General features: G+C 40.5%; 1 protein-coding gene across 1 annotated transcript in view; it reads left to right on the plus strand.

Moving 5' to 3' along the window:
* The first annotated feature begins 441 nt into the window (after positions 1–441).
* LOC139723646 (dual specificity testis-specific protein kinase 2-like) overlaps positions 442–14,276 on the plus strand; it is a 101,238-nt gene continuing 87,403 nt past the window's right edge. Inside the window, 2 exon segments of the mRNA XM_071634872.1 lie at positions 442–628; positions 10,036–10,398. Coding sequence (XP_071490973.1) covers positions 10,105–10,398 — 294 coding nt within the window. The 5' untranslated portion in view covers positions 442–628; positions 10,036–10,104.

A 14,276-nucleotide genomic window follows, 5' to 3' on the forward strand; every position in this document is an offset into this window, starting at 1 on the left:
TCCTGACTCAAACCTCAAGTAATCCACTTCGGTCGTTTACAAGGGGGTTAATCTGTTTCATTCGGCATTCTCTCTGTACAGTCCGGTCTGTTCGTTTGTTTTTGCGGTCACGGTACAAACAATAGTGACGACAGGTGGATTGAAGTTTGCCGCCCTCTCTTGTGCTCATACCGTGGAACACTAGTCTACACACTACCCATGCCTTCGTCTGAATGGTGGTTTGTTGACGGAAATAAACAGGCCGGGCGTGGGAACGAACTCTGGAAGCTGGCTGCAGCTAGCGTACCATACAACATACGACTCCGAGCTAGCTCACCGAACTAGCTAGCTGTGCGTATCGCAGCTTGAGTGCTGTACTGCATGGTGATTTGTTACGCACGCCCACGTACAATTACAAGTGTATGTATCGCGTAGGCTTGAGCATGCATGTATGCATGCATTCACGATGTGATGTTGCCAGGTACTAGTATATCATCTACTGGACGAGATATCGTCGAGCGCCAGTGGCAAGTTTCACATCTATCGCTCACTCTGACCCCTGTTTTGATACGCGAGATCTTCGTTGCAGAATTTGACAGACGGTTTTCTCCCCTGTTTTCATCCCAGAATATGTCTGCCACGATGCTGGGTAAGTTGTTAATACTTTTATTTAGATTCATGCTGCTCAGACTACCAGCCCCCCAAAAAACCTGTGATGCTGACATGTGTACAGACGGAACGGAGCTCGTAGCCGAGCCCGAAATGTACATCTGTGCACGGAGCGCCCGGGGTTTATCACCCAGAGCAGCTCAACGACTTTAGATATAATTCCTGTAATATTATTAGGAGCTATTAGAGATTAAGAGATCTAGACCAGAGCCATTATCGGTCTATGACAAATGTTTAATGCATTTGTGCATGCATGCATGCAAATGACAATGCCCGACTCAGGCCCAGGGAACAAATTAATGCCATGGTTTGTTTTCGTGGTCACATGCATGCATGAGCATGGCCTTCTCTGTATTTGACTATGAGTCTTGTATCTTTGAATAGGGTGTCTGGAGCATTTTTGTAACTTTTGAAATTCTGTGAGAAACGAATTGTGAATTATTTCATATGAAAGAGAATTACATCATTAAGACATATTTCAAATTTCATGGCGAAATGATGTTTCTATCTTGAGAAATTTAACTTTGAAATCACAGCAATATCACCCCTTTTTTTACGAGCACGCATGAAAATGTGACCCAAATCATGTTTGCAAACAACGCCGAAAAGCTGCATTCGCGTGTGGATCCCCAGCGATCAGATAATGAGCGTACAGCGGTGAGAAAATCTGCGTAACAAGCGCAGAAGCCACTCCCCCTATGTGTTGTCATACCCTGTGTGCGCTGCGTGCGTACGTACGTGCTCGGTATTCAGTTTACATTCGATTTACATGTACCGTATTGAGCGCCCTACAACACGTACGAACCCCGCGTATGTATGCAGGCGCAGCTAGCTAGCAGCAGCTAGGCAGCCCCGCGGGTAACTCGGGGAGCCAAGCGGAGAGCATCGCGATTGTAGGCCAGGGCAGCAGGCATGGCGAGCATGGTTTGAAGAAATATGCAGTCGATTGTCGAGAGCAGGTGCACGCAGCTCGCGTGAAATGTACAAGCTACAACCTCTACAGCCACAGGCTTGGAATTGATGCCACATTACCACTATTCGTACATGCAAAAATGACCAAATAAGAGTCTTCCGAAATCTTTTGCACGCCCTTTTTGTCGATCGGGTGTTCGTAATACACCGCTGCCGCTACCACCACTAACGTTAGTTTATAAGGCCTACTTCGTTCGCACTTGGCTAAGCGGACGTGATTGTATTCACAACCGACTTAACGGCTTAGTGCCAGTGACTCGAGCATTGCGAGTGCACTTTCGAAATATAAATGAACAACGATAAGATCATAACCAATCCACAAGTAAACTAATAATAGTAGACAGAAATTTAGTAGAGTCTGGTTGTTTTGCAAGACGTACGTGATTTGTGAGCGTGACTGTATCCGATATGTACAGTACAGAGTGCATGCTATGCGTGTTGTAGGAGCTATCGCAAGCGACAGCGCAGTTTCCTGCCTCGTGATATGCACATCATACACAACACACACACACGTAATGACACACACACACACACAGAGGTAGCTCTTTGCTGGCAGCATCTGGCGCGCGCCGCATGCACATGCGATCCATCCCCATACACCGCAGAGGCCATGTGGTTTTAGACGGCGATGCGTAATCAAATTTACATATGCATTAGCCCCTTCGCGCGAAGTTACTATGGATTCTTGCATACGAAGCCCCGCCTAAAACGTTCGCTGTGACCAAAAAATTATTGCAAGGGGTATCTTCAAGGCGATATCCCCACACCTAGGCGTGGAGCTAGCGAAAAACTAGCGACACCATCGGATTCAGCATGTCCTCAACTACTAGTATGTCTCACGGCGATACAAATACCGAAGCAGACGCTGAGATATGGGGATAGATGTGCTTCTATCGATTTTTACATCAATTTATCGTCGGATTCATGTACCGCCATTCTGATAGGATATGGAGAAAAACTTCCTCTTTCATATGATACCAAATTTGTCAGGATTCGTTAATGGCATGGTCTGGGGATTTGGCAATAAAGGCGAAATTTGGCTCAAAAATGCTGGGTCAAAACAGCGTAGGCGCGCGGCTCCATTGCATTCTATGGGACTTGCGTGTTATAAGATAGGGGCGCGTTTTGGTCGAGGGTTAGCAGTGCGCGATCAGACACCCTACTTTGAATTGATAGGAGTCTCAAGACAGTTAAATTAGTGAGAGTCAGAGAGTAAATAGATCTCTATCTCTAATTTTATGCATGTTTTGTGTCTTCCAGGGAAGAAAAAGCAGCATTCGCCAACAATAACAGACACTGTATTACACATCACATGTACAATTTGTAAGGATCTAACGTTAGACTCCACAACTTGTAATGCACTTGTCAATGTAATGACTCACCCCACTACCCCCGGACATGGGTGCGTCATTTCCTCGTTTGGTCCGTCAAATTTGTGACCCACGTGTGCGTCATTTTACCAGCTATGTCCGTCAAATTTTTGACCGAGAGGTGCGTCAAAATCCCATCATTGTCGTCAAATTTTTGACCGAGGGGTGCGTCATGGTACGTCACTTGGCTATGGAAAATAACACGCATTATTCTGAACCGAGGGGTGCGTCATGGTATGCACTTGGTTATGGAAAACTGCACGCATTTTTGCATGCTACGTATACCAGTACCGGATACACGTACGTACCGCGAGTGAATTTACAGTGAGCGCTTTCCCGCGGCAAGTGAAAATCAAAGTCGGGAAGCGTTTAGGAGTAAGCCTAAGAGGGGAAAATGCTTGCCCGAATCTGGTTAAAAGCCACCCTTTCTCCTTACATTTTCTTTCCAACAAACTCATGAAATCACGCATACTCAATCTCAAGCCAGACGGACTGTTCAGCGATATAACGATTTCAACCTCACAGTACTAAATAGTAAAATCAAAGATCGTATACGGAATTCCGTATACGATCTTTGGTATACCGTTGCGTGGTGCGTACTGCGCGTACCTGCAGTAGCAGGCAAGTCGAGTGTTAGTGGTGCGCGACTCGCTCGCTAACGCTGTGCAATTCGCAAGTGAGCAGCGTGCTCGTTTATATTCCTCATCGAACGTACATCGTCCATGTGTTGCATTCAACCGGACTAGAAATGGCCGCGCACATACAGCGCAGCTGCAGACAAGTCATATGTATGGCTGTGGATTGCATGCACATACATTCGGAATATCGTAGCAGCAGAGTGATGTACGGTGAATGACGGTACGGTGCTTACAGGGCCAGGGTAAGGAAACTTGCCGAAACTTTGACAAATTGTGTTTATGAACTGAAAGAAAATGAAATTGCTTGAATAAAGCGTATGCAAAAATCCTTTCAGTATTTACGGGGGTGCGTCAAATGTACCGAGGATGTCCGTCAAAAAAGTGACCTAGGTGTTCGTCAAAAACCCCGTGTTGTCCGTCAAAAAAGTGACTGTGGTGTTCGTCAAAAACCCCGTGTGGTCCGTCAAAAAGTGACTGTGGGGGTGCGTCAAAAACCCCGTGTTGTCAGTCAAAAAATGACCATGACGCACCCATGTCCGGGGGTAGTGGGGTGCGTCATTACATTGACAAGTGCATAAGTTGTCAATTGACATGGTTGGTTTGAAGATGGCATAGAGTTTCAGGCCTAACATTGATGTTACCGTGTCGTTTGGTAGGAGAGTGGATCATATTACCAGAATGTTTGTGTGCATTTTATTTTTGCGAATTTCACGAGCGCCAAGATTCACGAAATTAAAATGCACATGAAAGTTCTTGTCTACACTATATGCATTGAACGCCAGTGGTCATCTGCAAAAATTTCATGCCACAAAAAGGCCGTCGGCTCCAATTCGCGAAAATTTCATGCCGCGAATATATCATGTTTTACAGTATACGGATGCCTGCCGGTCCTGACGTGGCCAGATAATCAAGTCCTGCTGTATTCACAGTCATGAAAATTACGAATATTGTATTGCAAAATTATGTAAATCATTCACCCCGATTTTGGGAATAGACTTCAAATTATCCCCTCTTCAAAAAGTTATCTTTAAGCACGGTGCAAGATAGCATTATAATTCCGGACACGATTTTCGTAATGGAATAATTGACATCTTTCACATCTTATCCATACACCAGAATCACTATTCATACCCACGATCACTGTACACATTTGTACCGAGCAGACAACAAAGAGAAAAATGGCAAATGAGACTCAAATTTTATATTGTACTGTAAAAGATCAAACATGAATTTTTCGAACAATTTACGCAATAAAATCTTGTGATAAATTTACATCTTCTCCTAAATCTGAGGTGAAATGATAAATCTTAGTGTTTCTATATTTAATGTGTTGCATTTTTGATGGTTTTTGCCCATACAATGCTCAGAGAAAAGTAACGCATGAATAGATTTCTGCAGTTTCTTCAAGATTCTTCTTTTTCTTCCATGTAATACTAGTAGTTCTACATACATGTACAGTCAACCAAACATGCCCTGTCACTGTACAGGCTAGCCGAAGGTGTATTCAACACTCTAGGGGATCTGGATCTAGTGTGTTAGCAGTCATGATGGTGCAGATTTAAATTTATACAGTGGCATTGATATCAAATGTGCTGTGAAAAGCTAATAAGATTTCATTAGGCAGTCACACAAAATTGTCATGTACATAATCATCACACTTTTCCAGGAACTATTTTGGGTTGACTCGGGTGATTGGTCAATTCATCCTGTGCATTACCCAATTGGCTTTTGCCCATTTCCCCCATGGAATGAAACTTGCTTTATAGAAAAGGAATGATTATTTCATGGTGTTTTGTGAAGATCCTTTCAAAATGTACAGGTGGTATAATGATAGGTCAGTTCTGTAGTAAAATCAAGTCCTTCTCAAAGAGGAGAAAGTATCATGAAATCTGAAATGCAGACAACCTGTTGTAAAGGGAGACAGAAAAAAGTGGTCTTTTTGGGCAAGTGGTCTTTATAGACAGTTTCATGAATATTTTCTACGTGCAGGTGTACTGAGGGGAAAGAATTTTACGGGTCTATAGTTGACAAGTGTTTTGGTTTTTTTTTCTTCTTTTTTTTTAGACCTTGGTGATTTGTAGCAGGCAGATATGATTACTGTACAGTATTTGTGCCTACAATGTATGTTTGCTTCTTGGTACAACAGTAAATTTGCTGCATGAAGGTTGCAGCTGAATTGAAGTTCTGTACAAGACACGCAATGCAGTACTCTCGTATTGACGCTGCATAAAAGTCACAAAATATTTTCTCCACTGGGGAAAACGCATGAAGTCATCCTTTGTGTGATGGGTTTTACCATGTAGGCCTACATGTATGCTCTTCGGTTATTGTGTTCGCATCATGCTGTGTACATCAATGATAGACATGAATGAGTTCCTTGTCCTAATTTCAATTTATAATCAAATGGATGTACACCTCAGTGCATTCATGAGTGGAAAGCAAGAAAGTGCAGACGTTCTCTGCCCTTTGAAGATGGCTGCATGGTCAGTGTGTCAACTGTGTCCACACTCTGCAAGAGCATGGACTTTGTATAAATCACGAGGCTAATTGTACCAGGTATTGTGTGTCATACATTTGATCTACGTATCTTCTAGGATTCCGGTTTTTTGGCAAAGCAATTTCTGTTGGTACGGCAGTGAAAAAGAGAAAGTAGAGACACAGGGAATCCATACATTGTGATCATTAAAAGATATGGCCTATAAAATGTATTACAGGCTTCCTAAAATGTTCTCTTTAAAATGTAATGTCTGTATTGTTAAAGTGATACCCCGTACAAAGAATTCAACCTAAACTCTATGTAATCCCATTCCTTATTAAAAAAAACAACGAAGCAAACAAACAAACAAACATACATTTTAACAAAACATTGTGAATGGCAAGCATAGGGTTAGTGTGACTGTAAAATATAATCTTTAGTGCTGATTGATATTATCAACCAACTTGTGACTGATGAGTCTGGCCTTTTCTGTAGAAATAGTCTGGCACCTAGCTGGGCCTTACATGTAGTACTATCCCATATGAGAACATTTGCTGCCAAGTAAAGTGCACATTATTTTGTTAGTCTTGAATTACAACCATCAGGTAGAGAGTATAAGAGAGCAGACATTGCCAAGTACGTCTGGGTTTTGTGTTTTCTGTAGACATTGTGTAGTACGGTTAGGTACAACTCTGTAGTACTGTCATCTGACAGCAAGTGGCCTTCAGAGCAAAACGTTTCTTTGCACTTCACCTGGCGGTTTTGTTTTCAAACACATGACACGGCAGTGTACACTTGTCCCTCAGATATAATATGTGTACCCTCGAGGATTATAAAGCTGTGTAAAAAGTCAGTTTCTGTGGTAGGTTCCACTTGAACAGACAATGGTCATTGATACCGAATGTTTGCTGTTACACTGACATGATGAGGTCAAAGATGGAACGCTATTTTTAGGGATGTGGTCACGTTTTGTGCATGTGAGTGTTGCGCTATACAAATTGTTCAGTGGCCAAAGTCAGTCAGGAGGGAGATATTAACAGTGCAAGTTTGTTTCACATCACATCCACAGAAACACTGAGGAGGAAATTCAGAGTAAACTTATGTGTTGTTTAAACATCACTTCTGAACTGGCTCTGAGTATGTAATGTTTTTGCCATACATATACATGCACTGTACATTGTATGCAGGCTTCTTTCAAAGGAAACTTTTCTATTTATTATAAAACGGGAAGGGGGAATAGTGGGGGATGATGCAACAAAAAAATTGTCCAGTATATTTGAAATCCTTGTCTCACAAGGAAGACAGGATCGCTGGAAGTGTTTGAACAGCGAGAGGGAATAGTACAGTATTTACACTGTGCATTATGTTGATTGCAATGGGCGTCACGCACAAGCATGGTTTCAGGATATGAAGGCTAAACTGGGTTCTATGCCTAGACTTCCCCTTTGCAAGCCTGGCCATCCGCCAATGATGGCATGAGGCCTGATTTGAAAATGGAGTAGACAGACGTCCAGGGTCGTTTGGACTCAACCTGATGCTTTTCCACTTTATTCCAGAATAACACGACAGAGTTGTTTAAAATCAGAATACAGCTACACTGTGTATGCATGTAGTGTAGATAAAAGTTTTGGTTTAAAAATTGTTTGAATTATCCTAAAAACAAACTTGAATCATATTCCTTAAAAACCTTTTTTTTTCCAGTCCTACTTGTAGTTACAGAGTGTGGATTTCAAGTCAAGTTTTGCTTAATTTTGGATGCATGTTTTTAGATGCTGAACAGTTAAACCCTGTAAAACTTGTGTAGGAGAATGACTCATGAACAGCCTGACCTTGTAGCTTCTGGGATGTCTCTTCCCACCTCCCTGGTGTGAGTGTATAGTACGTACAAACTGCACTACTGTAAAAGTGGAAATTTTCGCGGTGTTGAAATTTTTGTGCATTTCGCGCAATCAGAAACTAGCGTGAAAATAAAAGCACACGAATATTTTTGCTTGCCATACAATTGTATGTTCCTGTAGTTGATGTCTTGATCCTGCCGAATTGAAAACACGCGAAACTCTTCTTACCTCGCCGAGCGCGAAAAATTAGTCGCACGAAAATATCCACTTTTACAGTACTCTTTCATACTAAAGTACATCAAGAGTTGTGAGCGTAATCAACATTTGTTGTATGGGATGTCACATGCGGTTTGAGCAGTCAGCAAGTAAAATCCATCTTTAAAGTGTCTGAACAACCAGGATTTTGCTCAGACACCTTGCAAGAAATGTTTCAGAAACACTTGCAACTTTAATAGCAAACAAGTTTATAGGACTTTTACAAGTCTGAAACTGCTTCTAGATTGTATAGTTCTGAAACTCTGTTGTTGTTTTTGTGAGCTACAATGATGTAAGCTTCTTAAATTTCTCTGGTGGGACAGTTGATTTATAATCCAGTTTCCTTGTTGGAATAGTGAATCCTGTTTTACCAATAACTTTATTGTACTACTGTACATGATACTTCTTCCGAAATATTAAGGCTGATCAATGCATATGTGATGTGAGTAGGAAAGATTTCATCAAAATTCCGTTCTAAAATTTCCTTTAATACTCCCTCACTATACAAGTAAATATCTTCAGGATTGTGAGTCTGTGTAGTGTGAGGTGACTTCGTTTATCTTAAAATTAAATGTTAAAGGAATGGTATAGTTTTGGTTGAGATGGGGCTTCAGGTTTCCAACTTTTCTTTGTCAGATGAGAAACTTCTTATGAATTATGAAAGAGCATATAATTCTAAAAGAGGAATTCAAAGTTTATTTGATGAAAATTGGTTTTGAAATGGCTGAGATATACATGCAAAACAAAGTGATCCTGATAAAAGGTGGAACCCACCTTTTATTAGGATTACTTTGTTTTTGGAGATATAGTCATTTCAAAACCAATTTTCATAAAATAAACTTTAAATTCCTCGTGGAAGTATTACAGGGTATATAATTTCATACGTGGCTTCTAAGTATCTTGCAAATAGTTGAAAGTTGAATCCTCATCTCAACCAATACTATACCATCCCTTTAACACTGTGAAGATGAATACACACACTGTGTACATAACGTATGTGTCCTACAACAAACAGAACTTGTACACTGTATTAGTGATGATGGTGATGGTGATGATCCACAGCATTTGTATAGCGCCATACGTGTATCTGTTATAGAAACATTCAAAGACGCAGACTCCGAGAGAGTTAACAATTGAATGCCTGGTGAAAAATGTGAGTTTTGAGTGAGGCTTTGAAGTGATCCAGTTCGTCAATTTCATAGAGAAAAGATGGGAGGGAGTTCCATCTTAGGCGAGGAGCGATAGAGAAAAATTCGCGGGTCTCCGTATCCCTTGAGATGTGTAATGGGCATCTGGAGAGTAAGGCCAGATGAACGAAGACCAGGGGAAGGCTGCCAAATCCTGCAATAAAGATGTTTGAATTTTTTTTCAAATTCAAGAACCTTATAAATTACCAGTATTTGCATAGGAAAGGATATTGCCCAACTGCAATGTAGGCAAGTGGTACAATTGTAAAGGCATGGTGTTTCAGTATGATACACCAAGCTAATGTAAATCTTCATACATGTCTCATACTATGTTTGTTATATGTTTAGTCATGGAAAAAAGTTCTAAGTTTAGAAATATTGAGTGTGTACAATGTCATGCTTCCTCGCTCTATATTACAATGTATGTACGTATGTGCATCCCTCCTATCAACTGTGTTCCAGCGAGTTTAATGGGGATATCGTCGAGGAATACAATGTACATCATCCATGTGCATTGAGACATTGAAATCATTATTTATCTCTACTACATGTAAAACAGATGAGGGAGTTATGAGATGGCTATTTTGACCTGTGATTATAGAGAACTGATTTTATCAAGATTATTATTTTTATCTTCCAATTTATGCACAGAATCTCCAAGATGAGAACAATACTCTTAGAATACCCATCGAGGTGATAACCTTCCTCCATCCCATCACCATGGACGCCGTCCCGTCCGCCAGCAATGGGTGCCCCAATGGCGTCGGCAAGCCCAAAGGAGAAGAGGGCGACATCCCGCTCCCTCTGGTCGGTAGGCCGTCCCCGTCTCCATTGCCGGGGAGCCTCCAGCGGCGCTTCTCCACGCAGGGTAACGACTTCCACATGCGGTGCCGCGGTGCAGGGGAGTCCACCTCGTCCTTTGGGGGGCGGGCCTCACCCCTCACCAACATCGTCTTCTTGGAGGACTTCACCAAGGAGAAAATTGGAAGCGGCTTCTTTGCCACTGTCTACAAGGTAAAGTATGCTCTGTATTTAATGTACAATCAATTAAAATATCAAGATACTCATTGGCACCACCCCCCCCCCCCCCCCACAAAAACAAAAACAAAAACAATACATAAACAAGCAATCCAACTGCAAAGTGGTGGAAATATGAAAGAAAATATCTGCAGGAGTAAGATTAATTGAATTACATTGTATGTTGAGCAAGTGTCTCAATGGTTTTAAATCATCTTTATTAATCAACAGTTTCATACTTACATGTTAGTATACAGTCTGTATATCACTTTGAAAATGTTACAGGGAACTTCCACCGATAAGGCAATTCGTGCATCAGGCTTTGTGAGCATGTCTTGTCATAAAAAGGAAGAAAAAGGTCTTACCAGGGGAATGGAGAGCTCTCTGCTGTTATGCAGAGTCTGTCAGTTCTGAGAAGGTGTTTATCGACTTTGGTGTTTGTGCTTTCAGTCTCGTAGCTCTGAAGCTATTTGAAATCCCGTATATCATGATATTAAAATTTCCATTTTAAACCCTCCCCTCCCCTCGTTAAGAAGGGAAACATCCAACATATGTCACATTATGATTCAAGATATTTTTTCTCTTTTTGTGTAGGTCTACTCAGAAATGAAACTGATCTTCATATTCTTTCTTCAATACATTTTTTTTTTTCAATTCTGAGGGTAATTTGTTAAAGTTACCTTTTAAGAGAAAAGAAATTAATTCACGATGTAAGAGACAACAGTTTCACTTTGAAACTCATTAACATCTAGCAGTTTCAGTAGTAATGATCTAAAATGCGGATAGAAACATTGCGCAATACTGTTCAAATGAGGAATACCGTCTTTTTTATAATTCACCTGACCGAGAAACTGTGCACTGTAACTTGAGCGTTATACAAAATGTACCTTATTTTACCTTGTTGATAAACAGTAATTTTTATCCCCATGATGCCTGGAGTTGCTTTTTCTGCCATTGCAGGCATGTTACAAGTTACTGTATAGCCTACGCTGTTCTTTGCGCGTACAGATATTTTCACGAACGAGAAGGTCATAGACATTTTTGCAAGATGTTGTTTTCGTGAATTGACGCCAACGCTAAACATAAATGCACTAATATTACCTTAGCACATGGAGATATTTTTGCGTGTTGGTAAATTCGCAGTCCAAAGTATGTGATTCGCAAAATTCTCGAAAATCAAACCCTCGCGAAAATAACAGCTTGTACAGTACCGTATACTGGACACGTGTCCTGTAGCCATAGTGGAATGTCAAATGATAGGATGGTGTTCAGATGAAGGTGGGGGGGGGGGGGGGGGGGATAATGTATGCCGGGTCAGTAGGAGAAGAAGGAAGTACACTGCTTCAACAGGGTTGCTTTAATAATCTCCTTTTTGAGGCCTTTACAAATGACAAGGAATCATTGCTGCCGATACCGGTACTGGGCTCTAACTGTATGTTGGACTTCCCCCACAAGCAAAATAATGTTTACTCAATGTTGGCCAAGCTTCTGAGTATGAGCTTCACTGTGTTGCACCATCGAGCTACAATGTGTGAACGCTTGCAATGAAGGGAAGTAGTATGGAAAAAAAGACTCTAACCCCCTTTTCTTTGTTACAAAATACACTGTATGTGACTGTTGAAATATTTAAAGCAGCCTTGTGTCTGTGTCTTTGTGTTTTTATATTATCGTGTGCTTAATCAGTGAAAATAGATTACAGATGCCTGCAGGTTTTACATCAAAATAAATACTGTAGTACTTTGTACATGTATAGAGGAGACATTTGTTCACTCAGTTTTAGAGTGGGAGTAGCACGAAGCAGTCGTACAGTGTTAAAAAGCAAAATGCATGTAATATTTGAATCAACAAATACCTTTTTTGCCTTTACAATATCATCTGAAAAAAATCCTTCAACATGAATTGTAGGCAAAAATTGATGTAATAAAGCTGCCAGAACAAGGTAAATGTTAGTATGTGTCCTTTCAGCCATTAGTTTCAGTACGGTACCCACTAAAAGACCTTTGATATACCACAGAGTATTTAAATGTGAATGTGGCTTTAGTTTAAATGACAGCAACATATTGTAAATTTGTTCTACAAATGTGGGAGCAATGTACAAGGTAATTTTTGGATCTACTGTAAACACCCTCAAGCATTGCTCCATCATTTACACAGCCTCTGTTCAGTTTGTATGCTCAAAATGGTAGTTTGATCGGAATTTGTCATACTGTGCACTTCTTCTTTGGACGATATTTTATGGTGAAGCTATGATGGCATTGTGACAAGTTTTGTAAGGAATGTGAACTTCAGACTCAGACTATTGGCAATGGGGGGGGGGGGGTGGGCGACCACTCTAGGGGCAGTATAAAAGTCAAACTGATGTGTGACTTCACTGATTTTGTACTCTGTCATGTCCTTGAAATTTCTGTGGAACTCATCATTGTCTCACAGTGTAACCAAGAAAGCCAGTTTATTGTACTCCCGTAGGTTTTACTGTTCTCAAGGCTTCAATTGTGAAGGTGTATGGGAAGTCTCCATAGTTTACTCTCTCTATGTATTTGGTGGACATGGTTTTTATTCAGGTCATGGCAAAACTATTAAAAGTACAGTATGTACATGATGAAAATGACATGTGGACGCTTTTGTAAAATACTTATGTAGCATTGTAAGCCATTGAGCTGACATACATGCCGTATACTGTATATATACAAATCTGTAATAGTCCTGATTTTTCTATTTGTTTTTTCTTTTTATAAACATGTGGAAATGTTAGGATTGAAGATTTATACGGTACCTATAAAAAGTCTTACAAAAAAAGAAGAAGAAATAATCATACAATGAAATAAAGAGTTTTTTTTATGGAGGGAAAAAGTCCTTTTTTTCAAGTGGCCTGGAATATACCAACTGTTTAGAAAGCAGCAAGCAGGGACTCAAAGTTCACATGTTATTCCAATTCAGTTTTGTATCAGGTCTTGTGTACAATTAAGTTACATGTAGGACCTACAATGTATGTAGGCATTTACATTTGTATAACAAACATCCCCAAACATCCTACTGCTTCAGTGTACATGTAGATGTTTGTCATGACAAGGAAACTGCATTTGATATTGTACTAGCATCTCTGTAGCACAGTTGCTCCCTGACACTCATAAAGAACACTGTTCTCAAACCTGTCTTTTTACAAAGTTTTTATTTCTACAGATCCCCCTCCCCGAAGTTTGTTTTACATTCCTTGATGTCAAAGGTCGGCATCATGAGGGGGTAGAATTTTGACCCTCTTGCCTGGTTTCCATGGTAGAGGTTGTTGGATTTTTCTTTGTTTTCCCTCTCTGCAATAATACCACCATTTTTTTTTTTTTTTTAACCCATTAATCATCTTGGTAACCTGCCAAGGGAATTTCATTTTCATCAGAATGCTCCACTGTAGTCTAACCTGTAATTTTTGTATTTTTTAATGTGTATGAGTAAAACCACCATGTACCCAATTTTGGATATGACTGCATTATGGATTGTATGATACAGTACATGCAAAGTCACTGGAGAGGACAGTTTGATATTTTGGTATTTCTTGATATTGAAGCCATGATTACGTGTAGATTTGGCAGAGGATTGGAAGCCTTCACATGACATGTACTTGGTATAAATTTGTAGTAAGGAATGCCTGGAAAGTTTGCTTGTAATGGTTGCTTGGCTGATGAAATATTGTTTGTGCAATGTTGGAAGCCAGTGTACAATTGTACGCGTGTATAAAGGGGCATCTGATTCACAAATCACTTTGCTATGATTGTAGCTTTAATACACAGGTCTTTCAATATCAGCAGTTTCCATGGAAACATGTACGCATCTTGATACAGGGTCATCTACACATACAAATGTACAATAGTTCACAATGAGTA

The sequence above is a fragment of the Diadema antillarum genome, unplaced genomic scaffold, assembly GCF_040938485.1.
Source record: "Diadema antillarum isolate AM-2024a unplaced genomic scaffold, OU_Dant_1.0 scf00000197, whole genome shotgun sequence".
NCBI lineage: Eukaryota > Metazoa > Echinodermata > Echinoidea > Diadematoida > Diadematidae > Diadema > Diadema antillarum.